Raw genomic sequence first — 27,292 nt, 5'->3', positions numbered from 1 at the left:
TATAGGTTGTCTATCATGAGCACAGTGAGTCCTCTGAACATGGACTCCACATATTAACAGCATGGCTCAGAGTTTTGCTTCTCTTGAGGAACAGGAAACAGATAATGAAATCCATTTCCTGTTCAACCTGTTACCCAAGAAGAAGAAGGAGATGGTGACGATGCGCTGTTATACCGAAGCTTATCGCTAAAGAATTTCCAATAATGTTAGATTGCAAGTGCTGTTGACGCAGTAACTATACCTGATGTCATTTTGAGAGAGTGGATGGAATGTCAACTGAAAGTGACTTAGCAGTTTTTTAATGACTCAAATAGAATTGTTTTTTTTGTTTTTTTACTGCATACCCATTTATACAGTATTAGCTTCCAGTTTAACTACAGCTTTGATGATGACATTATTTTTACTTGCAGTGTTTCATTTATATCTTTCCCCCTCTAAATATACTACAATGTTGTGAACTCAGTAGTCTTTTCTCATTTTAGATGCTGGTCCCTTCTACTGCCACATTCATAATGCCTCACTGCTCACATGCACTAGTCAAGACCACACAGCTGGTCTTTGCCTTTGTGTTGGCACTGGTATTCTATTGTCTTTGTAACCTGCATGTCAATATTGACACTGTATATATGTAGCTCTGTAGCAGTTCCATCATGCAAGCATCACTTTGTGTGAAACTACATTAGCCATGATCTACTTGTGACAGATGTGTCTTTACTCTTGCAAACATTTGAGTTCGTTTTTTAGAATAAAATGTCAAAACTAGTTTCTAATACCCGTTCTGCTCTTCATATCATTGAAAAAATACTACACTTCAGTTCAGCTAAATGACATCATGTGCTTTACCCAAAACCAGCACTGCAGTGTAGCAAAAAAACCCATCACTTCCTGAAACATTTCTTTCATCAGTGTCCTCTTTGGGTCCACCCTGTATCAGCGACAGGAAGGCTAACGGGCGTCAGTCAGACACACTGTTGCATGTTGGCTAATTTCACCATGTTGACACCTTTTTCTTCAGTTCCTGCTTGCCTGCCAGCCACTCTGTACTCTTCAGTGTCTGAAAACCACCTCAGAAAATCTTACTGAAATACTCTGCCCCCCCCAACCCAAATATTTCCTGTTTCATCTGTGTTCCTGGGCAGCATTCAGTGGTAACGGTGGCATAATTTGGATAAATAGTGGCTGGATTAAGTTCCATTGAGATCATTAGCTAAAGATTTTGGTTGCAGACGAAGCAGAAAACACTTAAGAGTCTCAGTGAATGGCCTTGTTCATTAGACGAGTTACTCATTGATCGTTTGATTCAATTTTCTTGGGTCAAGGTGCACCCACCACTGTAATTAAGCTCAGTGTATGAAAATTAGCCGAGAGAGAGTTCCATGGTCTATTCGTTTCTTCTACATTAGTATTTAGTACATGAGTATTACCCGCAATATGCTACTTTAATATTTAATATTACAACCTATGGAACTATATGGAAATTAATGCATGACTAAAAGTAACATTTACAATATGATGTAAAAATAGAATTATACATGTCCATCCTAGTGCATTAAAGGTTTTACAGTTGCAGAAAAGGTTCTCATGAAATGACGTATTTTGCTTTTTAAGTCCAAGTTAATTTTAAGCCCCCATCCACTCAAAAATACATTAGAAATACATATTTTTTTCTTGTTCCTACTTTTTTTTGTGCTCATTGAAAATTTGAGTGTAAGGGGTGGGCTTACAAGCATGATTTATGACCTCACAACTAATTTGGAAGCCATTCCTGGTCCAGTATGCAATTTATACAAGTGTGATATGGAAACTTGAAGCCTCCAGCGCATAAACACTGAGTGGACTTTAAAGTGAAGTAGGAGACATCGTGTGTGTTGTGTTGAAATGAAAAATATGTACATAGTCATAGCTTCTGGAATTTTTAATGAGGTACAAAGAGTAGATACCATTTTAAGGATTTTAAAGTGTTAATTATATTTGTTTTTATTTTTAGGAAAATACATTACAATACAATACATTAGACACACATTATTGTTCCAAAAAGAGTACTTTTATGTCTTAATATATGTGCGGAGGAGCTATTTATATTATAGCTTAGATTTGTGAGCAGTGAATTTGTGAAGAATGAGAAGAATGAACAGTGAATAACAATTTTTGGAAGAGAAGTATAATAGCAGTGAGCGTCTGTCACTTGTATTTTTAATCATTAAACAGAGAAGTGAGAAATTACACACAAATACGATGGGAGTAAATTACAGAAGTGCTTTTTCAAACTGTAAATTGATTTTCCTGTTCTTTGTTTGTTTTTTCTTTTGTTCACATGGGCTTAGTGCTGACATCATACCGTACCAGTAAAAGGAAATTATATCTCTCTTTATTTCGTGCACTATTGAATGATCCCCTCCTAATTAGCCACTACTCCACTGTCCTATTTCAACAAGATACATATCATATTAATGAAAGAAGATGCTCTCCTGGTGGTTATAAACATTGATTCATCTATCTTTTAGAGCTGTGGTCCTGCAGTGTGTTTGGTAGGTCCTCAGCTGCGTGTCCTGATTAGACAGTCATAATGAAGGCTAGCAGACAGAATGGAAAAGTAGAAGAATCTTATTCAGTAACCTAAAAATACACTCTTTGTAAATGAAAATGAAAACATATTAACTCATCATGATGTTAATAAATACCATAGGCTACATTTTCAAGTGACTAATTCACAGATGAACTCTTTCTGTCTCCTCAACACAGTTCCTGTGCCTGAAGAATATCAGGACCTTCCTGGCAGCATGCAGCGACATATTCGGCATGAAGAAAAGTGAGCTGTTTGAGGCCTTCGACCTTTTTGACGTCAGGGACTTTGGAAAGGTAAGGCAGGATTGTTCGGCGACACAGCAAGAGATGGAGGCTTGTATTTTCTAGAATAGTTGGGAACGACGGCCTGCATCCACCCTCACTGTGTGCTCAAGCTGTCCCTAAAGACTGAATTAGTCAAATGTGCTTTTACACCCACTCTTGACTTTATGTGGAAGTTATGGAACAAAATTATTTATAAGTGAAAGAGCTGCTTTATCTTGGATTTTGATTTTAAATTGTAATGAAGATCTTGGTGCGCAGAATCCAGTGTGTATGCTTCTGTTTGTAAAGATTTACATAAGCCTGGATTTGATTTTGCTCAGCTGAATTTTTTTGAGAGTTAGCTTAGAAGAGCAATACCACTCTCGTGTCTGTTCCAGGGGTATTATAGTTTATAATTTATTTCAGTTAACTAAATTATTTTTTCACTGCTAGTTTTAGTTTTAGTCTTCGTTTTAGTTAACAATAATAACCCTGGTCTGTTCAATATGAAGGCAGAGTAATGAGATGATTAGCTTAGCTTAGCATAAAGACTGGAGGCAGGGGGAACAGCTAGCCTAGCTCTGTGCTAAAGTAAGTATATCCATTTAGCTGTGCATGTAAAGTTCACAAATTAATGTTATATCTCATTAGTTTAACCTATACAAAAATCTACATGTAAAACTGTTGAATTTGGCATTTTAGTCATGGTTATGTACTGGACTACTTCATGGCTGAGTGTAATGACCTCCTTGATTCTTCGTTCTGATGGTGAGACATTTTTGTAGGGAATGAAAAAACTATAAGCGCAGCGCGGCCCCACGGCTCGATCATGGACAGGGCTCCTCTGTAAAGCTGCGATATTTAGCTTGCTAACGTCTAGGGCTAATGGGAAGAGCAGCTTAAAAAACATAAATATTGGGTGAACGACAATATTTGAACGTTTTTTTCAAAACCTATTGTCCTTATTTAAATGTATGAGCCACATGATATACTGTTAAGAATAGACCCTGGTTTCTGTGAATGAAGTTTTCTGGAACCGGACGTGGAAGTTCCTGTTTCACTTCATATCTATCTAAAGGTGTTAATTAAGTAATTTCTTTTCGACAGAGACGTGCTATCTCTTTCCCACAGTTTCCGAAATGTATGCTAAGCTGAGCTAACTGTCTCCTGGCAGTAGCTACATATTGAGCGTACAGATGTGACGCATAAACTCTCAGCAAGAGAGTGAATAAGCAAATTTCCCTATATGCCGAACAATTCCTTGAATGGCAATACAGGCACTCACATAAACAGTCTGGGGCCATATAGCAGCTTTCCGCACACTCCTAAACTCTGAGCTAAAGCTGAAGTAAGCAACATGACCCTGCAGTTTAATCGCTTCCTCTCATTAGGCTGAAAATGCCTCACTGTGCAGACTTTACAAGGGGTTACGAGTCTGGCCTCAGGTTCATTACTTTGATAGGATTGTCAGTCTTTGCTTGTAGCGCTGTGAAAATGTCTGCGGCTCTTTGACAACCCTGCCGCTGCCCTCGTGAAGTCCCCGGGAGGTTTAATTAGTAATCGCTGCCTTGAGCGGAGAGAGGATGCTGTTGGATGCCGGTGCACACGTTATGAAGCATTTATGAGATGGCAAGGTCATGTATCTCAGCGTAAAATATATTATTTGTGTTTGTGGGGGAGACACAGATATATTGATTGATTAGTCGCCTCAATTTAATTATTATAGAAGTCTGTAAACAAGCCTCAGAAGTGGAATTTAGAGCATAATGGAACACTAATATCCTGCACTGAGTTCTACAATAAACAGAAGAACAGAACTATCATCAGAAGTGAAACAATGATTGTGATATTTTGATTTCCAATGAAATGAAACACATACTAATATCCATTTATCAGCATTTTTATGTGGCTTTTATGAGACAAGAAAACAAAACCACATCCTATTAAGAAACAATCTGACTGTTACTTAAAGTTAATATACTTTTAGTTTTTTGATTCGTGGAAAAGCACTTCTAAACAGTAGTCTTTTGTACTTCCCTTTTCATGTCAAACACGCTGGTCAGCAAGCAACACTACCGCAAAAAAGTTTACGAAAGCTAGCAGCTTGTGAAATGAAAGGCTGTGTAATTATGGTTCAACTGTGCACTGATAATGGGGCATCCAGTGCACTCAGAGGGGCTGATGGTTGTTGAATCGCCTTGTTGACTTTGACAGTAACTGCACTTTTCGACTTTGCTGTTCATTGATGAGAAAATAATGATCAAAATCATCGTGACCCCGGCAGAGTCTGGCCCTTGATAATTTTACTGTTTCTGGTTGTATTACTGGAAATGGAAAATGACTAATTGGCCAACATCCACTGAAAAGTATTGCTTTAATGAAGACACTGACTTATAAAAGATATGTTAATACTGTCTCTCAGATGAACTTGTCAGTGGAGCACCATCCAGATTTAAAAAAGTATTTTACAATACACTATGGAATTTATGAAAAATGAAATGAGCTATAGAATAGAGAAAGGAAAATAGAAAGGCATTAGATGGCCAAAAGCTTGTTTTTAATCTCTGTGTTACTTAAATACTTTATTTTGCTGTCGTAACAAGTTGAATTAAGTAGCTGAGAAAATTAAGTCATCTATAATTAAAACACATTAGGACCGCTGACAAATTAGAATTAGGATATGCATATGCAAATCTTTGTCTTTACTTCTGAAATTTTTTTTTACTGTTTTGATTAGATTTTATTTGAAATGTCAGACCCTGCAATTTAAAGAAACACCATGTCTCATCAGACTGTTGGATTTAGCAGTCATTAAGTAACAAAACATGGATTTTAAACATAAGGCGTTGCATATGTCACATCGATTGATCCATCCTGCCAACTCTCATGGCCCCAAAACAAATGTCACAGTAAATAAGAGGAAGCAACAAAACTACTTCTTGATGACAAAATATAGCTGTGTATTTTGAGGAAACATCAGTACTAGTGTTCTCTTTGTTTCCCACAACTATTTGAGTAGCATTCTTCCCTTTGAGTTTATAAAGGAGGAAACTGTTTTATTAGTAAGAGTTCAAACTCTTTTTCCTCTGGAGAGTTAAAATAATATGTCTTTCCTGTCAGGTTTATTATTACAGGGGGTTTCCAGTTTTGCAGCTTACATTGTCTTATGATGGTAGTGCAATTATTGTGCACATGAATCCATATACTGAATACACACTCTCCAATAATTATGAAAAATTGTGGCAAGTGTTAGAAATACAAACACATTTTACTGTATCATAATGTAATGTTCTCCCATTGCAACCCAGCCCTTTTAATTATAGGTTTCTCTTTCCAAGATTCAACAAGTTCAACCAAATCACTCAAACAACAAAGAAATAAAAACACATTTTCTCTCTTAGCTCTAGAGGAAGATAGCAGATCGTTTTGTTTTTTCTTATTTTGAGATATCTCCACCCCAATACAATGATATTTCATTTGTGCTGCTTTTACAGTATTCATAAAGTATTTTTACTATCCCCAATCCCAACCCATTCCCAAATGTAAAACTAAAATCTCTCTCCAGCTGGTTGACGCAAGTTGGCTGGCAATAGTTCAACATTTTGGGAAATAGTCTGAGATGAGAGGATTGATACTACTCTCATATCAATGTGCTAAATGTATCTTAGCTTAGTTTAGAATTAAGACTGAAAGCAGGAGGAAACAACTAGTCTGGTTCTGTCCAACAGAATCTGCTCACCAGAACCTCTAATGCTCACTAATTAATGTGTTATATCTCTTCATGTAACAGTCATTTGGTATAAAAACAACATTTTACAATTTCTAAGGTTAGCTTTAGAAGCACTGTCAGGTGGATTTTGATGAATTTGGACTGAGCCAGTCTAGCCGTTTATCCCTATTTCCAGTCTTTATGCTAAGCTAAGCTAACTGTCAAGGTAATCATTTCCAAATTGACCACCAGTGCACTTGTAAGAGGGCCTGAATTTAGAGATTGAAACCATTATTTTTTTTTACTTAAGCTATGAGTCAGCCTCTAGCGACTGTCAATAGTATTGGACCCTAAGGGTATCGTTGCTTCATTATTTCACTTTTTTCCCAGTTGTTTAGTCACACAAAGTCCCTCCAAGTAAACACGATTTGAGAATTTTACCCTCAAAATGTACTTTGAGCCTATAGATAGCCCAAGCAATAAATGCTCGTATAGTAACCTGCAAGTAAATGGCTTAATGAGTGAAGTCTCAGTCCAATTAGGTGACCAAGATAAGCTGTCACTTAAGCCTTTAACTACACTTATATTCAGCTGGTCTGATGTCTGATTTCACCCTCATTTTCCTCCTGTGAATCCTGTTGGCTTGGGTAGAGCACTTTGATAAGTGTCTTGAGTGAATCCCACATTGCCCGGAGTGAATTTAACATCTCTGAAATTAGACAGCAAGTTGGCCCCGTAATCCTTGCTTGGCTGGCTCTGCAGAGGCTAATGGAGTGAGGAGAGGAGGGAATGGGCGAAGCTGCCACTCACCTGCAGTTCCAGCGTTTTTTTCTTTTTCTTTTCTGTCTTTAAAATAGCTGCTGGACTGCCACTGAATAAAACAATTGTGCCTGTTTATTTTAGAGCTTGTGTGGTAGTCGTGATAGAGTCTGTGAGGAAGCACGTGCTGGGTATCTCTCTGTCGGGCTTCAACAGTTGTGCTGTGTAATCTTAAGGTATTTTCCTTCCTTCCTGTAGCGGACATGTTTTGAACTGAACTTTCTTGAGACGAGCTTAACAATACAGCCTGTAAATTCCACTTCACTTCTCTACCTTGAAAGCTGGGAAGGAAATCTAGGAGAAAAAGAAGAGTCCCTGATGAGATTCACTTCATAGAAAACATGACTAGACTCAAAGGGAGAAACTTGTGCGTTAGAGTTTGTGATAACACCCATACACCTGACAAACAAAAGCTTGTGGCTTGTTGGTGTTCTTGTACTCTAACTAGGAAAACATACAGACAGATACAGCAGCTCTGTCTGTAGCTCTTTCTCCTCGGGAACATCTGGTTTGCACATCTGTCTTGTAGACACATGGAGGGCTGGGGCTCTGTAGAGAGAAGATAAACTCGGCTTCACAGGGCATGCAGACACACACACACACACACACACACACACACACACACACACTGATACACACCTGGCAGAGAGAGAGAGAGAGAGAGAGGTGATACAACGCCAAAGTTTATGTTGCGCAGTATTTAGAGGAGCTATAGAGAGCTACAGCATCCTCTTGCTGCTTCAGCCTCGGGTTGTGACATGAGTGAAAAAACATGCTGCTCTCATCATCCATGAGAGTGAATGACTAATTGTCTCACTTCTATTTTATTGTTATGTTCAGTCATCTTGTATCAGCTCATTTCAAAATAGATTCAGTGTGCTGACAGGAGCTTTCCAGAGTCACATGATGGACAGTTGCTCAGTACTTGGGAAAATGAGTGTCATGGACTGACCTATTAAATAATGCAGTACACTTTAAGTCATGTGCATGTTGAAACTAACCACAGCTGCAGTCCCTTTAGCAATGTTTTTGCCACTGTGCTTCTCTTTCAGTCAGCGGTTCACAACCACAGGACTGCCAGTCATGTGACAGGAATTCATCAAGCCACATGTTATCATTACGTTATCTCACACTGTGTGAAACAATGTGTCACCTAATATGTGCACTTTAAATGATACAAGAAAACACATTTAGATGAATAAGCATGCAGTTTTTATTTTAGTTAGGCAAGGAGTAATGCAATAGTTGACCACATTTATTTATTTACGGTATCATATGTGTTTTTTTTGGAATCATAAAATTGGTTTATGCTCATTTCACCACTAAACCTGGTATAAATAAATACTAATCACTAACTACTAAAGGTTTCTGTTCAACAACATGTGAAGACAAGACTCCAGAAAGTCACTGCACCCTACCAAGTAGTAGTCCCCAACATAACCCCACATAATACTACTAATTGTCTTCTCTTTTTTTTTTTTTTTTTTTTTTTTACAATTGAGAAATAATGTGTTGATTATCAATGTATAAGGCAGATATAGTGGATTTTGTATTACTACTATTTCCCACTGTTTCTAGTCTTTATGCTAAGCTAAGCTACCCGTTTCTTTCATATTTAACAGAAAAATACGAGTGGTAATGATCTTCTAATGTAGCTCGGCAAGAAAGTGAATAATATCAAACTATTACTTCTAATGCTATTGCTCTCTGAAATTCTCTGAAATAAAAGCATTTCTTGCCTTATGAACATATTTAAATGTGAATAAAAAAAGCTGAATTTCCATAAAAAAACAAACTATGATTAAAAACCTTTGAGTCCAGGCTGTGGAGACACAAAGCACAGCTGGCTGATTGATGAACACTGATCCTGATGTGGACTGATTCCTATACAGTGAAGTAACCTCAGATCAGTTCTTTCTGTAGACTATGCAAATTTTTTCTGAACCGCAACTTCCTTTGAATAGGCTAGAAGATGCCACATCTGCATGTGTTTAGTCGTATAATATGTAAAAATATAGCAATAAGAGATTGATGCGGCACCCTCTTGTTCTTGCAGCTGCATCCTATTCATCCATCTGCAACGACATTACCACACCTTTACTGTGTGGCTCTGTCATTTATCAGATGCAGGAAGGTTTGTACATTCATCCCACCACTTGAATCGACATCCTTTTTGTTCACACTGTGATTGAGACCTTTTAAGACCTTCAAATTCAAACAATGATAATCCCAAGTCAGCCTGAGTGGGATCTGCTCTATTACCATCTTCTACCACTTTAATGCTCTCCAGCATTTTAAAGAGGGTGAACATGCTGATTGTGTGTATTTTTTGGGGGATTGGGGGTTGTGGAGAATGACAGCATGGGGAGGGGTAAGCAAAGGAAATGAAGAGAGAAAGACAGGGAGGGTTTATTGATTAGTGTCTTCCTCCTCAGTTGACTGTGATAAATTTAACCGTGGAAATCCACTAAAGGGGAGATACATCTGCAGACCAGCCCCCCATCATCTCTCCCTCTCTGTATGTCTCTTTTGTCCTTCAGCTGTGCTCTCTCTAGCAGATCTGTGCGGTCAGATATCATGTGTCTGCTATGTGCTAATGGATACTTGGGGTGTATCTTTGTACTGCACGGGTAAGCTGCAGCAAAAGTGGTCCACAATTACTTTGGTAGCAGATTTTAATAGCCACCATTAGGGGTAAATGAGTATAATGGGTGGTCAATATGTGGGACTGATATTGCCTTTTATTAAAAAAAAAAAAAAAAATCACATATTGGCCTAAGTGTTCCTTCCACACCATTGTTACCTTCATCTGGATCACCAGCAAAATCTTTCCAGTGTGGTGTAGGAGGTTTTACTCTATAGCTTCTAACGGTGCCACTCAGTTAAACCTTCAATTAAACTGTCAGCCCAAAGAACAGATTCCTTAGTCTGGCTGTACATGTGGAGCCTTACTTTCCCATAATAGTCTAAATGCTGTTTGAAAGGGCTTTCTGTCTTCATAGAGAAAACCCAGTAAAAGAACACAAATATACAGGACACATTGGAATTTTGGAAGCTTGTGGTGAGAAAATATGTCCCACAGATGCAAAAACAATTGGTTTGATTTTACTAGTAGACTTTTGGACCTGTCCAAACACAGGTATAACCAGAAGCACTAATAGTGGTTGCAGTCCAATTGTTGTTATGGCCTTACTGATACTAGATTTCAGGGGCAGAAGCTGATACCGATATTAGGGAGTACAAAAATTCCAATATCGATTTAGATGCCAATAATGTTATATATTGAGAAGTTATACGTTTTTTGCAATGATCCCTCAAATGTGGTCATCAAACACCTGTGACAAAGATATGTAATGGAGGCATGATAGATAATTTAACAATTAGAAATAAATGTTAATTAAAAACACAGAACAAAAAACCCCTTATATATATATCATATTGGACAACATTAAAATCAATACCGATATACACGATAGGCCAGTATCGGTTGATAATATCGGCTGACCGATATGTCAGTCAGGCGCGACTCAAATTGTTATTCATGCTGGCTGACTCCTAAATGGAGTCATCATTGATTTATCAGCTACACCTTGTCTGCCCTGAGAAAGGTGTTTGTAGTCAACAGTCTGGGTTCTCTCTGGTAACTGAAATCATTGTTTATAGATCAGGAATACAGAAGTGTCATCTGCAAGCAGGAGTAGCTTGACTGATGAAGTTGAAGTATGCATGTGGAGAGTTCTGTTTTTTAGGGCAGACAGACTCTCATGTTTCAACTGAGAGCAGGAACTGAGTTTGAGAGGGAAATACAACATGGGCAGGGCCCTCTTTTTTAAAATAATTTTGAGACAGTGTTTATGCAGGCCTTCCATGCAGACTCAAAATATTTACTTGTGTGTTTTTTGGTTTAAAAAAAAGAAGGACCATGTAGAATGAAAGTCAATCTTGAGTCAAACAAAATATTCGCATCATCACACAATAAAGTGACTTGAGGTAACGTAGGCTTTACCCACCCTGCTTACAGCTTCAGCCCTGAGCTATATATATATGTGCTCTAATTGTCTGGTTACTGTAGAAACATATACTCACACTGACTGTGCAGTAGTTGTCATTTACCTCCAGTTCCAATTTTCATGCTGTGTGTGCTGTGTGCGGTTCACTTACTTTCACATTCAGTGTGTTTGAAGTTTGAATTGTCTCTACAACAATTTGATGGAACCTGCTGTAAAGCTGCTGCGTTGAAAGCTCTGTGGATAATTCATGCACTCCCAGTGACTGACTGCATGACAGCTGCTTCCACTGGAATCACACGTCTCATATCAACTGGCATTCTTTCTAGCGTGAATGCACGCATGCGTCTCGCTGAGGATGGCGCAGCCAGCGAGCTCTCTGCATCCCTGCTGACCAGCTGTAGCGCCGAAGTGCCTGTGTGATTGTTTCAGGGTGTGAGAGGGAAACTTCTTTGATGATTGCGGACATCTGTTTGATCCCTGTGTGAGCGCAGTGGATGTCTTAGGTGTGGTAACCATCACCTGGCGACAAGGAGGGGGTTTCTGTAGGGGTATTTCATCTGGAAACCAAAGGTAGCTCAATGTGCCAGACATAGAGACACATGGACACAAAATATGTGTTTTTAAAAAGGTGTTGGTTGCAACTAGAAACGTCTACGCTTTATTTTACATCGTTCAGCATCTTTTGTATAAGCTTCTTGACTTCATTACAGCACAAAAGTTGCAAAGTTGATGTCCATCCAGCAACAAAAAAGTACAAGGTGTATGCCATTTTTACAATGAGTTTTTGTAATAATCTTTCATTAAAGTGCAGGTGATACCTCTGTTGCTAGGAAGTGATGTTATCGCTCATCTGAAACAATGATAAATCTAATTTCTGCTTTCCTTCTTATTTCCTAACTAGAGCAAAAAAATAAAAATAAATCTGTACACATTGTAATAAAACTAGTTTCCCAATTATGAAGACATGGTTGCATGGCTTACTTAACAATTAGAAATGATTTGGTTTGCTTTAAGAAATAAACAATTAGATAGATTTGGAAATCCCTCATTAAGTACCTTCTAGCTTGAATTATAAGGCAAACTATATTTTCCATCTATTACATTTCACTGTGTCACACAAATGTGGACAATATAATAAGTTAAACAATATAATTTATTGGTAACAGCCATGTACTTCTGACTGCTGGAAAGTCACATATGACAATTACAATATTTTTATATAGGATTGATGACCTCTAATAGTGGTACATCTCTACACTGTAGCTGCTTGAGCTAACATTAGATTCACAGACAATTACATTAGACTTAGTAACTATAAATTAATGAAACAGAAAAAAAACTATCAATTATTTAGCTCTTCTAAAGTATGTAAGGAGAGTGGATAGCGATGTAATGATGAGTGGAGGCACGTGAGTGTGATTAAACAGACCATAAGCTAATGCAACAAAAAAGTTAAAAACAAGCATCTTTCCTTTTAACAGTAAAAGTGAATTAATAATTTAAGGATATGGACATCTATATCTATATATGCATCTACTCTCCGCTGGGGCTCAGATTCAGATCTGTTTTTTCATTAAAAGTATCTTAGTTATTTTAGGACTGAAAATAATCTCATATTCATGTCTGAAAATGGCTGAAAATGGCATTAAACTGCCAATGTGAAGCACCCTGGTTTGTGATAACAGGAAAAACTAATGGAAATATAGATTAGGATAATTTCAGACATTTGGCAGCGATGATAAAACCTGCTGTTGCAGGGTTTATGGGGAATTAGCTGAAATTTGAGAAATATTGGCACCAGTGTGGCTGGAGTGAGACAGAGGCTATTACTGATCTCCAGCAGATCGTGTGTGTTTACAGCCGTCACACATACTATATGTTCTGTTTCTGATGATAATTCTGACATTTCAAATACAACATGGTCTTTTTAAATACAAATGAGGCAAAACAATGTGTGCATATGAGAGGCTACTTTGTGTGTGTGTGTGTGTGTGTGTGGGGGGGGGTTAGCATTGACTCCCTTGTGTACTGACTCATCTCAAGTCTCAGTTAGCAGCAGGAAACAGGAAGAGGAAACGGTGACCACAGACTCCCTCTGGAGTTGTTTCTTTCTGTATGTGTATGAGTGTGTGGATCAATTTAAATTTAGTTTCAGGTGTGATGATGCATTAACAACCATTATACATGTATCCGCTGCGTATGTGTGTGTGTGAGTGTGAAGTTGCATAAATTGTTCCATTCCCACTCATGCTGTCAAAATCGAATCTACCTCCTCTGGTGTGGTGTATTTCTTACCGTGGCGTCAAGACCTATATTTTGTGTGTGCATGTGGGACCAAGACAATTAGACTTCCCCTAAATTTCCTGAGCTTGTCTCCTGTGCTGTCCTGACATAGACTCTATCAAGCACCCACTCTTCCTTTGACCGGGCCCCGGCCCCTGGAAGTGGAAGTGTGTGTGTAGAGAGAGGGTTTGTGTATGACACAGAGAAAGAGAGCAAAGAGGGAGAAGGTTGCTCAAACTAGAAGACTGGATGGGGGAAATTTATATGCTTGCCACTTTTTCTGCATGCTGTGTGAGTGAGTGAGTGTGTCGAACATTCTTGCCCCATACCAGTTCAAAGGGAACCTCCTATTGAGTCTATTACACATAAACGCTCAGCACAGAAATGCTTAGCACAGAGGGGAAGACTCAAAGGAAAATGTTTTTCATTTTAAAAACTTGAATAGATTTTTGATTCTTTCCAGCTGCAAATAGAAAATACAAATCATAAAGTACAAATATTTGAAATCAAAAGATACATTGCAAAACTCTCCATTTTAGATGGCATACAAACACTCCCTCCTGTTGTCTGGGCAGTGGTGTGGATTGGCTGCTCTCTGCGAGTAGTGTGAGGTACTGAACAGCAGTGCAAAGGCTTTGCATCTCAAGAGTGTTGCTGGTTATTGAGGTTACCTGGCCATGCAGACATGCCAGGTATTTTTAGGACACCGCTGAGTCTGGGCCAGCCAGAGCGTATGTGAAGCTCAGCCACCGTGGTCAGGATCAAAGACTACAAAGACTGAAGTGCAGGTCTACAAACCAGCCCCCCTCCCCTCGCTGTCCTACTTTCTAACAGCTTTTTTCCCATCTTCAATACAGAATGCTTTTTTACCTGGGACTACAGGGGAAAGACCTACATCCCAGTGTAGCTAAATGACACAAAATAAGGTTAGACTGATGTATTGTTTTCAAAGGTGGCTGTTGGCCTGGTTAAAAGTGGGTCTTTGGTCCAGTCACTGTTTACTGTCTACTATTCACATGTATTTGGACTACATGTATTTGTATGAGATGCCCTTAAAACTCAACCCTCAAAACGTGACAAAAACCTTCCCAAGACATTAGAGATGGCATTGCTTTGGATTTCAGTGCAGAGGTTAAATGTCTTCTAGTCTAAATATTATTTTAGAGGTTTTTCCAGCCTGACAAAAAGAAAAACATGGGGGCTTGAAAAAGATACTGAATGCCAGCCAAATATTTATTTCCAGCAGCTTCACTTCTACCCCTGATCCAGGACTCTATACCACGTATCATGTTGCTCAATGGATATTTCCTGGAACTCGATTTTACATTTTTTTTAGCTACTGGCATTTATTTCTTATCCAGGAGCTGGGTCTTTTTGTCACTGTGAGGTTGCTAGGCAACCAGCGGGGACTGAAGGAGGCTATCTACGTTTCAATTAAGTCAGAGATTGAAAATGTTTAACTTGAAAATTGCCAAATACAACAAAAACAATGCAATATGTTGTTGTTACAGCAAAAATCAAGATACTGTATGAATTATGCAACTTTATGCAGATTTTGTTACTTTTAGACAGAGAAAGTCTGTCTCCTGTTTTCAGTCTCTGTTCTAAGGTAAGCTAACCAGCTGTTAGTGGTAGCTTCATCAATCCTCAAACTATTCGTTTAAGAGAAGCCCTTTTTCTTTTGGAGAGCATCCTTTCTGTAACAGATGTATGAGCCACGAGTATGTAGTTTATAGTCTTGGAACAGGGCTACTGTTTTCCAAACGTCCTCCAAAACTGTCAGTGAAGTCCTACTTACTGCAAAGCTTTTTCAGCATGCTGACAGTGATTTCTCTTGGCAGCCAACCCAAAGTGAAAGTATTGGACATAAAAAATGCACCAACCGAACTCCACTATGCAGCTTATAACAAAGTCGAACAAAGAAACTTTGATCCTCTTTACAGACGACTGTACGAGGTGCATTTAGATTCAGAACACGAATTGCCCACGGTCAGATGGGCAACCATGAAATGTTTAGATTCTGCATGTTTATTTGGCTCTCCTCTGTCCACTTATCTCCCTGCTGTGAGGCCAGTTTCCCTTGGGCACCTGCCGACTCCATCTAAAAGAGGAGGAATGAGGGGATTTTATTTCCAACAAGTGTTCAATCCCTGTCTCTACCGCATCTTTGAAAACTTTTCTTTCTAAATCTTTTATGAGGTGCCGGAGGCAGCATCTGTCATGTCTCCAACGTATCTGAGCTAACAGCAACAAATGGGATTTCACAGCAACATTTATGCTCTTCAGATCTCTCAGAGATGTTTTTCTGTAGTCTAAAAAGATCCTGCAGACACCATGTAGAGGTCCGTATGCATGTAAACGATGCTTTTTCCAGATGCTCAAAGCTGCCACAATGAGACGGGGGGTTGGGGTCTTTTTTTCTCTGCATTGCTTCCAAGAGGTGTAGGTGGAGTGGGTGGATGCGCTGTCATTCAAAGCGGGGGCGACTCTAAAAACTAATCTCCTTCCTCCACTCTGAATGCTCAGAAAATCTGATCCCACTTCACCGTTTACTATAGAAACTGTTACGACTTACATAATATCCAAAAAGAAGTGTTTTTGCCTTTCAAATCACATGGGCAACTGATAAAAGTTTGAATGCATGCGGTAGATGAAATGATACACGGCAGAGGAAGCCTTATGACTCATCTTACATGAAGAGTTGTGGTTTCTAGTTCACTAGAATACAGAAAACACCTGAATTGGGATTAAACCACTGCAGTTTTTATAACTGTCTTGGTTAGTTCATGAGAAAGAATCCTCAACTGATCACTGTATAGTTCAACAAGAGAAACAGCCAAAATGAGATCAGTAAGAAATGATGGTTTAAGCTTCATTTTAACAGCACAGGCACAAAAATAAGACATTTGAAGCGCGCTACAGATGCAGATCATTCCTAATGTTCCTTACTATTCCAGTAGATGTGTGTGCTTCAAAATGGTGTTGGTCAATGGCATAAAATGTCACCTTATGCACAAGCACACTGTAGAGGCTGTAGAACTTGTACAAATTGACACACACACACACACACACACACACACACACACACACACACACACACACACACACACACACACACACACACACACAGGATGTCATGAACCTCATAAAATGATTTCTAATGTCCCTCTTAAGACACGATCTAGGGATAATGGAAAATAATGTGTGTTATCTATTACAGCTCATGTCTTCGGGGAGGTGTTAATCAATACTAATCTCTTCATCTTGTCTGATGTGTGATATCTAAACTCAGGTTTATCAGGTTGTATTTGCTCTGTGCTTGGGCGCAGGTGTGCTGATGGTCTCCTCCAAGCCCAAACCGAGGATTAATAGGAGGTAAGGATCGGATGTACAGGCGGGGTTGTAATTCATTTAAAGTATTGGATCTTTGCTTGTATTCTGTTACTGCTGTCATCTAGATTTGCTTGAGAATCTGAGAATTTTATAAAAACTTGGTGATATCCACTATTAGGACAATAAATGCATTAAAATGCAAGTCATATTATTATGGATGTATTCTTCTGGAGCAAATACGACTTCATCAATTTAATTTAAAGGCATGTATTAGCACCATTAACATAAAAAATGTACCTGAGGGTTAGGGTTAGGGTTAGGGTTAGGGTTGACCTCCGATCGGAGTGAAACTGATCGCCGAAGTCATGAAAGTGACGTCATTTTCTTCTCTCTCCTTCCGTTGATGTGCTGTACCGCTACTAGTATATGTAGTCATTGAGAAAAAGTATGGACACTGGTATATATATTAACTGTCCTTTTATTCCAAAAGTCATACAAGAAAACAAAGGAAGTACATTTAATAAAGCCCCGGAGGGCGGGAGTGGATGAACTCGGTTAAGAGTAATCGCCCGTATGGGACTCTGTAAGTAGTGATGTGAACATGCCCGCGAGAAAGCAGGGATCATTTCATTGGTCAACACTAAACCTGGACCCTATTGGTTGGGGGGATTGTGATAGGCTTGTTGCACAAAAAACTCTGAGTGCAGAGCAGAATCAGAGAGCAGATGTTTGATGAGTGCACAGAAGCAGCCTGAGCTCGAGGAGAAGAGCTGAAGCTAGAAGCAAGCAACAATGTATCTGAGCACAAGCATACAGTTTGAGCACAAGCAGAGCAAATCCAAGTGCAAGCAGGGTTTGAGGGAAAGAATGATAAAATCTGAATGTAAAAATCAATAAATCATGCCCTCAAATTAAAAGACAACACTCTTGAATAAAGTTAGGAAAAAGACCCCATAAATGTAACCTTTTTAAGAATGGTTGTAAATACATGCATTTGTTTTATGTTACTCTAAGCTTTTGTAATGGCTTCAAAGTGTCATATTTTACTCTGTGTCATTTAATTATTCATGCGAAAGTCACTGAGAAACGCCATGAAGAGATTGCACACAGTCGCATGACTAATGTACAGAATCTGCACAGCGAGATAGAAACAGTGTGTATTTAATTGTTCGTGATTAAAATGGGGGCTCCTAAGGGTATGCTAAGTGATGCTAACCCACTTATGCCATATAGATATGACAAGCCGGCTATTTGTGGACAATGCTTTGGCAGCGCGCGTGCAGAAGTGGGAACCACATTTGTTGCATTACGGAGGGGCTGAACTGTATTTGCTTAATCAGGCTGGTTCGTTGCTGTTTCGGTGCCAGTTTTGGATTTCATCACTTGGATTTTAACGTGTCATGTTATGAACATCAAGGTTTCCCACACTTACCATAACTTACATCAGAATTCATCTTGGGCAAATAATAAATGAAGTTACATCAGTCATTGGACGCTCTGCTCTGTCGCAACCCTGCTTTTCTAGACCTAGACTGATTAAACTGGTAGATTTATAACATATTAATCCTGCCTAATAACACAAACCACATAAAGTGACCAATAAAAGCCAATAGGGATGACTGGTTGACCTGAAATTTAAAACTTTATGCTAAACTGACAACCAGGATTTAAAGAGCTGGGATATGGGAATTCTTCATTTACTTTTCAGGCTTTCGCTGTCTTGAGCCAATAATACAGATGTCATTATGTTTACTTTTTTTTCCAAGGAGATTTGGATTTATGGCAACGTCTCACTGAGTATTTGCCTGTTATGGCTCTGGTCAACACTATAATCCAACATCGACAGGAGACGGCAATAAAACGGTTGACATGTAAACTACCGTGATGAATAGTGGTGTGAGGTGCAGCAAGATAGATAACCCTGATTCAGCCTTTGTTTACCTACAGCCAGTGTGGTTGTAAATCAAACACAGCGCCGCCAAAGATTCTGTATGTGTCTCATGTTGTGGCTGGAAAATCACTACATTATAGTGGTTTGGCAGATTGCTACATAAAAATGTTTGGGTTTGAGAAGTATCACTTTTTATATTTATAACCGCGGCCAGTACAGCATTTTTTCATATTTTCGGCAGCTCTCATTTGTGTTGCCTTTCAAGTTCTTCTTGGTCAAGAGTACTGCCGCCCTGCTGGCTTTTTCTTTTTCTGTTCCTTATTAGATGACTACAGAAAGAACCAGCAGACTTCATAGTAGGGCTGTGGCTAAAATAACTACCTGTATACAAAATAGTACACTGTATACAATTAATAGGTAGCATGGAATTGGGACACAGCAGTAGTGTCCTGGCATGTATCCCTCTTTTTGTGAACAATCCCATAATCCAATGCTCACACGATGTCTCTGTCATGATTTAGGATACCTGAATAGAACAGAGCCATTATTAGTGTTAGTAACACATGTGCTTCTCTAACTGTTATTATAATGCAACTACATACAAATAGTTTATCCCATTAGAGATGTATGTCCTCAGAGTTATAGCATTTTGCTTCCAAATTTCATGTTAAGGTTGTGGACAAATTGACCTGTATTGACTAATTCAACTAATTACACCATCTCCATACAGCTGTCAAGTGATTTAAAGTAGTACCAGTATAGAGCTGCAATGTAGGGCTGCAACAAACAATAATTATTTTTCAATTAATGATTCAATCATTTATAACATTCATTAAATGTCAGAATAGTAAAACATTTCTCCATAGCCCAAGTTGACAATTTGAAATATCTTCTTTTGTTTTACTAACACTCCAAAAAACCCAAATATTCAACTTTCAGTACAATGATAAAAAAGAGAAAATTCAATTCAATTCTTATTTTTTGTTGTCCTACATCATTGTGGAACTGTCACTATCATCCACAATTTATGTTATTTTTTGCAACTGTAAGAAGCTCATCCATATACTTTGTGCATTGCATTGTGGCTCAAAACTGTCATTCATAAATCAAGTGGACCTACACTAGTCTGCATTCTGATGTATTTCATTGTGCTTCACTGTCAACACACATCTTGCTCAAAAACCTGCTTAGAATTAATAGAGTATGGAATTTGAACACAGCTTCCCAAAACTGATTTCAGCTCTTGGCTGTCCCCTCTTGTGACTCATATGGTTCCACAGGGTGGGACGAGCTGCCTAAAACTGAAGCGTAGGGGTCCATGACTGACACAGCAGGATCAAAAGCCTTGAGTAGAAGAAGAAAAAAAATATAGTGAGGAATGTCCATATGGATTTTCACTGACAGCCTTAGGACATCGTTTACAATGCAGGCAACCCACTCAAACTTGCTCTTACACTTGGTTATGGTTTTGGCGAGTCTTTCAAGTCTTAGCTCCCCAGATGAGTCTACAAGGAACTGAAATTCTGCAGCTTTTAAACTGTATCCCGATAGCTTCACTTCAGCAGTTGTTTGAAGGACTCTTAAAAACAGAGTTTATATTTTCGACTGAAAGACCCCTCGGGGAGACCGCTTTTTCCCCCGTTTGCTTCACTTCGTCCTTAGTTAACTGTGGAGTAGTGTTTCAGTGGTGAGGGAATGAGATTGTCATGTCAGCGTGATGAAACAATGGAGATTGTGTTGTAGATTGGCTTGGGAGTGGGTGGAGAGATGAGGTTATGTCTTAAGCATGGCTGCCACAATGGATTCGATGATAATAACAGCAGTGAGCACAGTAGCAAGAAGCTCTGGGAATCCTCACGCTATCTCCGGGTAGATTACCTTGCGAGGCAGCTGGATTTGTGAGATCACGTGCGAATCCATCATGACAGGCTTCAAGTTATGAGCTTGTGTCCGAAATCACCGGTTGTTCAGACCAATTAGCGTCATGAATCCAGCTGCCTTGCAAGGTAAGACAGTGATGGACGGATGGTTCACCTGCCAAGTACTTCTTGAAAGTACTTGCCCTTTTCAAAATGGTCTCTGTGTCAGTTACAAAATTCAAATGGGTGGAAATTGGACTGTATAAGAACCATCTACAGCACAAATCACCTTTTCACCATTCATAGTTTGGAACAATGACTCGGAGAGACGCATCAGCAGAGAGACACAATCAAGAGGTTTATGAGTGGCTATTGCACCATAATGAATCCATTTGCTGTAAACTGCACTGAAAGAGAAAACAACAAGTTTTTAGAGAAAAAATGGATGAAAATGTTGAAGTCTAAGAGTGAGGCTGTACTCACAATGGGGGTGCTTGGAGCTACATGCTAACATGCCTGCTTTGACAATGCTAGAACGCTTATGTTTAACATGTATAATGTTCTCCATCTTAGCTTAGAGTGTTAGTATTCTAACAATGACTAACAGGCTAAGATTGTAAACACAGGCTGAGGCTGATAGGAAGTACTGGGCACATTAAATTTGACCTGAAGACCACCCATGTACCAAATTTCATAGCAATTTATCCAGTAGTTGTTGAGGCATTTCATAAAAAAACATAACATTTCAACCACATTGTAGGAAGTACTGGGCACATTAAAATTGACCTGAAGACCACCCATGTACCAAAAGTAGGGACCACGAATGTGTGTACAAAACCCGTAATCTAAGGGACAAGTATTTCAGTCTTGAGTACAGTAGTGGAAGACCAAGGCAAGCTTCAGTATGAATAATTCTTACTTGATTTTATGTAGAATGTGTGTCTGTAGGTGTGATGGTGTGGCTGGTGGCACACTGCTGGTCAGTTATGGGCAGCCTGCTGATTCACACAGTGTGAAATTCAGTTGAAGTCACTCCAGGATCTGGCAGATGAGATGTGTTTGTGCATCAAGGCCTCGAACTGTGTGGGAATATCAGTATGCTTGTTCAGTGTTGTGAAAACTGTACAAATGGGTGATTACATGGGCGATACGTTGCTCTGTCAATATGAGCATAAAATATTGCAGAGATGTGCAGCAGTGAAGGAGGATTTCAAGGATCGGCTTTGATTACTGGGGTGTGTGTGAATGCATCTGTGACCCGAGGGGGTTCAGTCTGTGGGGTTTGATGTGATTTACCTGGACAGCGACGGTGACCTTGTTTTTGACCTAACGCTGTTGCGGTGGAGTTACTAGGAGGGACTCAGAGCTTATACTGTTGTTACTTTTACTTCCACTGGAGCACAAACTGAACTGAAAGCCAAAAGACTTAGTCAGAGCGTGACATAGTGTAGTTAGAGGAGGACTTGGAGTGTCTTCAGCTTCCACTGGGACCGATTTGTTCCAAAGTTTGTGCTGGAAAAAGAGTTTTTGAACATGAGACATCTCAGCAGCTGGGCCAGTTATTGAGTCATTAGAACTGAATGACAACACTTTCAAAACTTGCAGCTACTACTATGGTCATATTGTTTGTGGGCCATGGAAACATCCTCATTTGTTAATCAGCATGTTATTTACTATAATGCTGTACATGCTCTATATCCAAATGTCATCCATGACCATTATTGCCATTTCTGAGTAGAAACCACCAGATATATTAATGGCTACCAGGCACCTTCCAAACAGTTGTGAGGTTGTGCAGCTGATAGTTTAGCATCAATGCATCACAGGTTAGTGTCACAAGCTCGCAGCCTCAGCTACACAGCTCTAGTGATTTTCCCCCTCCTGATTGCCATGGTTACCCTGTACCACCTTTTAATACAGCTTTTTAAATAAATAAAAACAAATCAATCATTTGATCTTGGCTCATAAATACTTTGCCAGGGGAACACTAATCCCTGTGCTGCTGTGCTGAGACATTAATAAAGTCATTTCCTCATATGGAGCAACTACAGAAAATGTATCAATTATTGACTAATCACTGAAACCTTTTTTTAATAGAAAATATACTAAAGATTCATTGTAACCAGATTATTAACTGTCACAGTTTGCTGTTTTTCTTCGTCATAAGTGACAGTAAAGTGAATATATTTGAATTTTAGACTGTTAAGAAAAAAAAACAATTGGAAGACAACACCTGGCACTTTGGGAAATTGTGAAGGGCATATTTCACTATTTTGTAACATATTACAGACAAATGATTGATCGAGATTAATCAATAATGAACATTATCCATCAGTTGCAGTCCTAATGTCAGGACTGCTCCAGTCATGTGAGCTTTCAGCTATAATGACATTAACATTTCACAGAAACAGTTAAAGGTGACAGACAGTTGGCTTCTTAACTTCACTGCGTCATTGTGTCCGAGATGGCTCATGTTATCATTTCTCAAAAGTTTAGTTTTTCACATAAATGCTAAAACATGAGATTGAAAAAAAAAGCTCTGTTTTTATGAATGAAAAACACCTGCTTGATGTGTACGGAGTGCAAAGATCCTGAGAAAAAGATGAGTTTTGAGATGTAGCTGGCTCAGTGTGGACATGATCGGATGTAAGGAATGTGTTTTAGGAAGTTCTGCTGTCTTATATGCATGACAGTAGAATTAATGCAAGTGAGGCAGTGTTTGATGAGGAGAGCGGCGGACTAAATGATGCAGGCAATGAAGACTGAGGAGAAAATGGCAAACGTGTGCCGCATTCCAATCAGCTATATGTCTGTATATCCAAACACACTAATTATGTATTATGGACGTTAATGAGCCATGGCACTGATTGCCAAACATTAGCTAGTCTGTCTTTCTCAGAGCCAATCAGGCTTTTATTGGCTTCTCGCTATGTGGATTGAATTTTATATGCCGCTGCATCTGTCAGACACACTTGCTCAGACACACACAGACACACACACACGCACAAGTGTACACACATTTATGTAATCATATAGTATATACAAATAACAATCGGTCTCACATGCAACAACAGCCCCCCCAGCACACATGCACACACAGGAAAGATACTGAAGTCAATTAGTCTAAATAACACACGTACTACACACTCTCTCTGTCACACACTGACACACACCCACACATTTCACACCATCATGCATTGTACTTACTGTCTCCATTGTGTATTTTTATGTAAATTGTGTGTCTTTTCATGTCTCGGCGAATTTGACATCCATTATTTGTCACTAGGCTCAATCACAGGGAAACAGAGGAGGTTGGTAAATATTCACCCGTGATTTATTTCCAGACTGTTTCAACAGCAACATGTTTGATGTGAAAAGCATGCGAGCGAGGAGCGTTTTGGTTTTCTCTCTAAAACACAAACAGAATTTTACCGACTTGTTTTCCAGCCTTTCATACAAGTTTAATCAAACATGGGCTGCAAAAATGAGAGGCGGTGCCATTAAAAGGCTTTTTTTGGGAAAAGAGACTTAGAGCTTTTCAACCCCAACAAACCTTTTATGGTTTTCTGTAGTCTTCTGACAATTTAAAACTGTAAAACCATAGTTTGTTAGAAAAAGTTGAATTTCTTCATTGGCACATCAAAGCACATCCTTAGATTTTACACAAGCAAACTCATCCTTCTAGCACTTAAACTGTTCTAAATATTTTAAGCATGAATACACTCTAGAGTCAGACACTACTACAGTGAAATCCCCCCGAAATAACAGTCAGTGAGAGCTGCAGATGATGCTAACACTCTCTGAAGGTGCCTTCACACCTGCTTGTTTGGTGTGGTTGAATCGGTCCCTGAAGTGTTTCCCTCCTGGTTTATCTCATGTGTGGGAGTGAGAAAACCCCAAAGGCAGTGTCCACCAAACAGCTGATCCCTGGTCAGTCTCAGTCAGACAGTCACGGGCATGTGAAACCTATTCTATGTATGTTCCATACCTCATTTTTTTGTTTGTAGGTTTGTGAAAACAGCAAATCAGCCAGAATCTAAGCTAAAAATAAAAAGATTATTATTATGTAGGTGACTTTGTACATAAAGTTGTGTGTTTGTCAGTGTGACTGTGTTGTACGGTTTGATTCCCAGCCAAACACTGTAGTTAAGCACCGTTTTCAGCTGTGATTTCGGCATCTCTAAGTGGGTAGGTGACCTCAATTGCAATCTGTAAGCAGGAATAAAGTGTTCTTCTCCTCATTTGTGCCTATGCTCTGCTTTTTGAAGGCGACGTAAACAAAAATATATAATATCGCCAAATGTTCGCGTTCCAGCGGATTACCTAACTGATCGCTATTTTTAGCTGGTAATCAGTAATTTAGATTAAGAAAAAGGCAACGAAAAGAATACAAGCCACAGAAAGGAGGAGTGAAAGCGGAGCGTAGGAAACTGGGCCAGCATGCTGGGTCGTGTGTGTGTGAAACCAATAAAACTGTTGGCATGTTACACACTGAAAATGCATCACCCATTTTTAAAGTTCTCATGAGAAGCAGTGAAGAATGTCTCGGAATGAACGGAAGAGAAGATGCTGATAGCAGATATTAGAAATCATCTCATATTGCTTCCTGATAATCAATTTGTCCTGTCTGTGTCCTCATCCGCTCTACTTATACTACACTGCAGGACCAGTATTGATCTTTCAGTGAAAGCAGCAAACATCCATATCTCCCCTTTATAAGATCCATTCAGAGGCATCATAGTGCGACAATATTGAGCATACTGACTGTCAAATTACGTCTGCATGAACATTTTATCTGCATTCTCTTCACTATATGACTGTGCCAACGCTGTGTCCACTTGCCAAGTATTATATTATAATGATGAAAATCTGAAAACCTGCATTTTTTTTACTTTAAAGTGGCACAATATGCGTATGCACTGTCTGTCAATATAGAAACAATCATGTGGAGTAGTGTGATTGCTCTTTTTAAAAATTCGCCAGGAGCCGACAGATTGCTACTGACATCCAACCACGCGCACACACCCACACACACACCCACACACACACACACACACACACACACACACACACACACACACACACACACACACACACACACACACACACACACACACACACACACACACGCTGTGTACTCATCTCCCTTTCATCTCAACAGACACAGATCCCTCATCCCGCTTTAATTGCTCTGGTGTGACTCATTAGATCCAGCGGTGCGACCGTGGTCAGACAGGGCAGGTTTGTAAGCCTCCATCAAAGAGCCTTCATCACCTCAGAATCAGTACTCATCAGCTACACGGCTGCTAACCTCGGACCTCTGCTTTATGTACATACACTAGACCCCAAATGTAATGCGTCACCTTTGATCATTGCAGCTGGAATCTCTTTTATGACATCTTAGCGTACTGGTGAATGTTTACTGGGAACCTGACAGCATCATTTTGGGTCCACTTTGTGATCTGATGAGACAGTCGCTCAGTGCAGCTTTACAGAAGAGATACTGCACCAGTCTTGCATCGGAGACCTTGTGACAGTTGAATCATGATGTATTTTTAAGTCTAGCAACTCTAAGACCTTTTTTTCTTCACACAGTGGTAATCATCTATATTTTTACTTTGCTGACTAATGACATTTTTGCTAAAATTAAGCTGATGGCCTGTTGGAATTTCAACCCTTAATTTCCTTTGTGGACACGTTTCTATTATTAGTGGTGTAACCGCCGATGGATAAAATGCTTGCGAGTCTTCAGAAAGTCTTGGCTGTGTGCAGATGGTCAGTTCTGTTGTGCATGTGTGTGTGTGTGTGTGTGTGTGTGTGTGTGTGTGTGTGTGTGTGTGTGTGTGTGTGTGTGTGTGTGTGTGTGTGTGTGTGTGTGTGTGTGAGTGAGTGACTCATGTATTGGCCAAAGCCAAAAAGCGCAACTCTATGCTACTCGTCCTCAGCTGCCAACTGAAACTGGAAAGCCACCAGAGCTTTGGAGAGCATGCAGTGGATCTTCAGCTTTATGGACTCGTTGTACCTGCCAACTGGCCTCAAGATGTCATGCTCTTCATTCATTATTGGAGTGTGTACACTAGCATCTCTGTCTAACAGCTGAGTGATGATTAATAACTGGAGGGAAGAAGATTCCCTTTGAATATCGGAGGATGCGCTCAGAAACGGGATGTGTCACTTTCAATGCGTCTATGCATGTCTGTGTTTGGACTGCGGCGCTCAAACTGACATGTATTTTAATATTTAAAACCCATGTGTTCATTAGCATATTGCAGTTAATGTTGCAAAAGCATTTTAACAGTTGTCACACACACACAGAAATCAAAGATAGCCCCCAAAATGTCAGTTACGCTCAAAAATTGTCTCTTGTTTTCATTCCTCTTTGCTCACTGAGAAGCCCATTGATAGCAGAGGTTTTCTATAGTCAAGGCTCCTGCTTCAGGACATCAGTCTGCATGCAGCTGATAGTGTGACAGCTCTAAACACTCTATAGGTTTTAGTTTTGGGTCCTATTTCTCATGTAATTTAGAAAAAAGTTCCTACACTGTGCGGTAAAGTGAAG

The 27,292-nt window shown here is 39.4% G+C and overlaps 1 protein-coding gene across 1 annotated transcript in view; it reads left to right on the top strand.

Moving 5' to 3' along the window:
* Positions 1–27,292, top strand: part of LOC134002245 (guanine nucleotide exchange factor VAV3) — an 85,501-nt gene that overhangs the window by 11,961 nt on the left and 46,248 nt on the right. The window contains exon 2 of the mRNA XM_062441550.1: positions 2,743–2,859. Within this exon, the coding sequence (XP_062297534.1) occupies positions 2,743–2,859 (117 nt within the window). The remainder of the gene's footprint in view (positions 1–2,742; positions 2,860–27,292) is intronic.

The sequence above is a fragment of the Scomber scombrus genome, chromosome 20, assembly GCF_963691925.1.
Source record: "Scomber scombrus chromosome 20, fScoSco1.1, whole genome shotgun sequence".
In the NCBI taxonomy this organism is placed as follows: Eukaryota; Metazoa; Chordata; class Actinopteri; order Scombriformes; family Scombridae; genus Scomber; species Scomber scombrus.
Note: the sequence above shows the minus strand (reverse complement) of the source record. Positions and strands in the feature narration are given on the sequence as shown.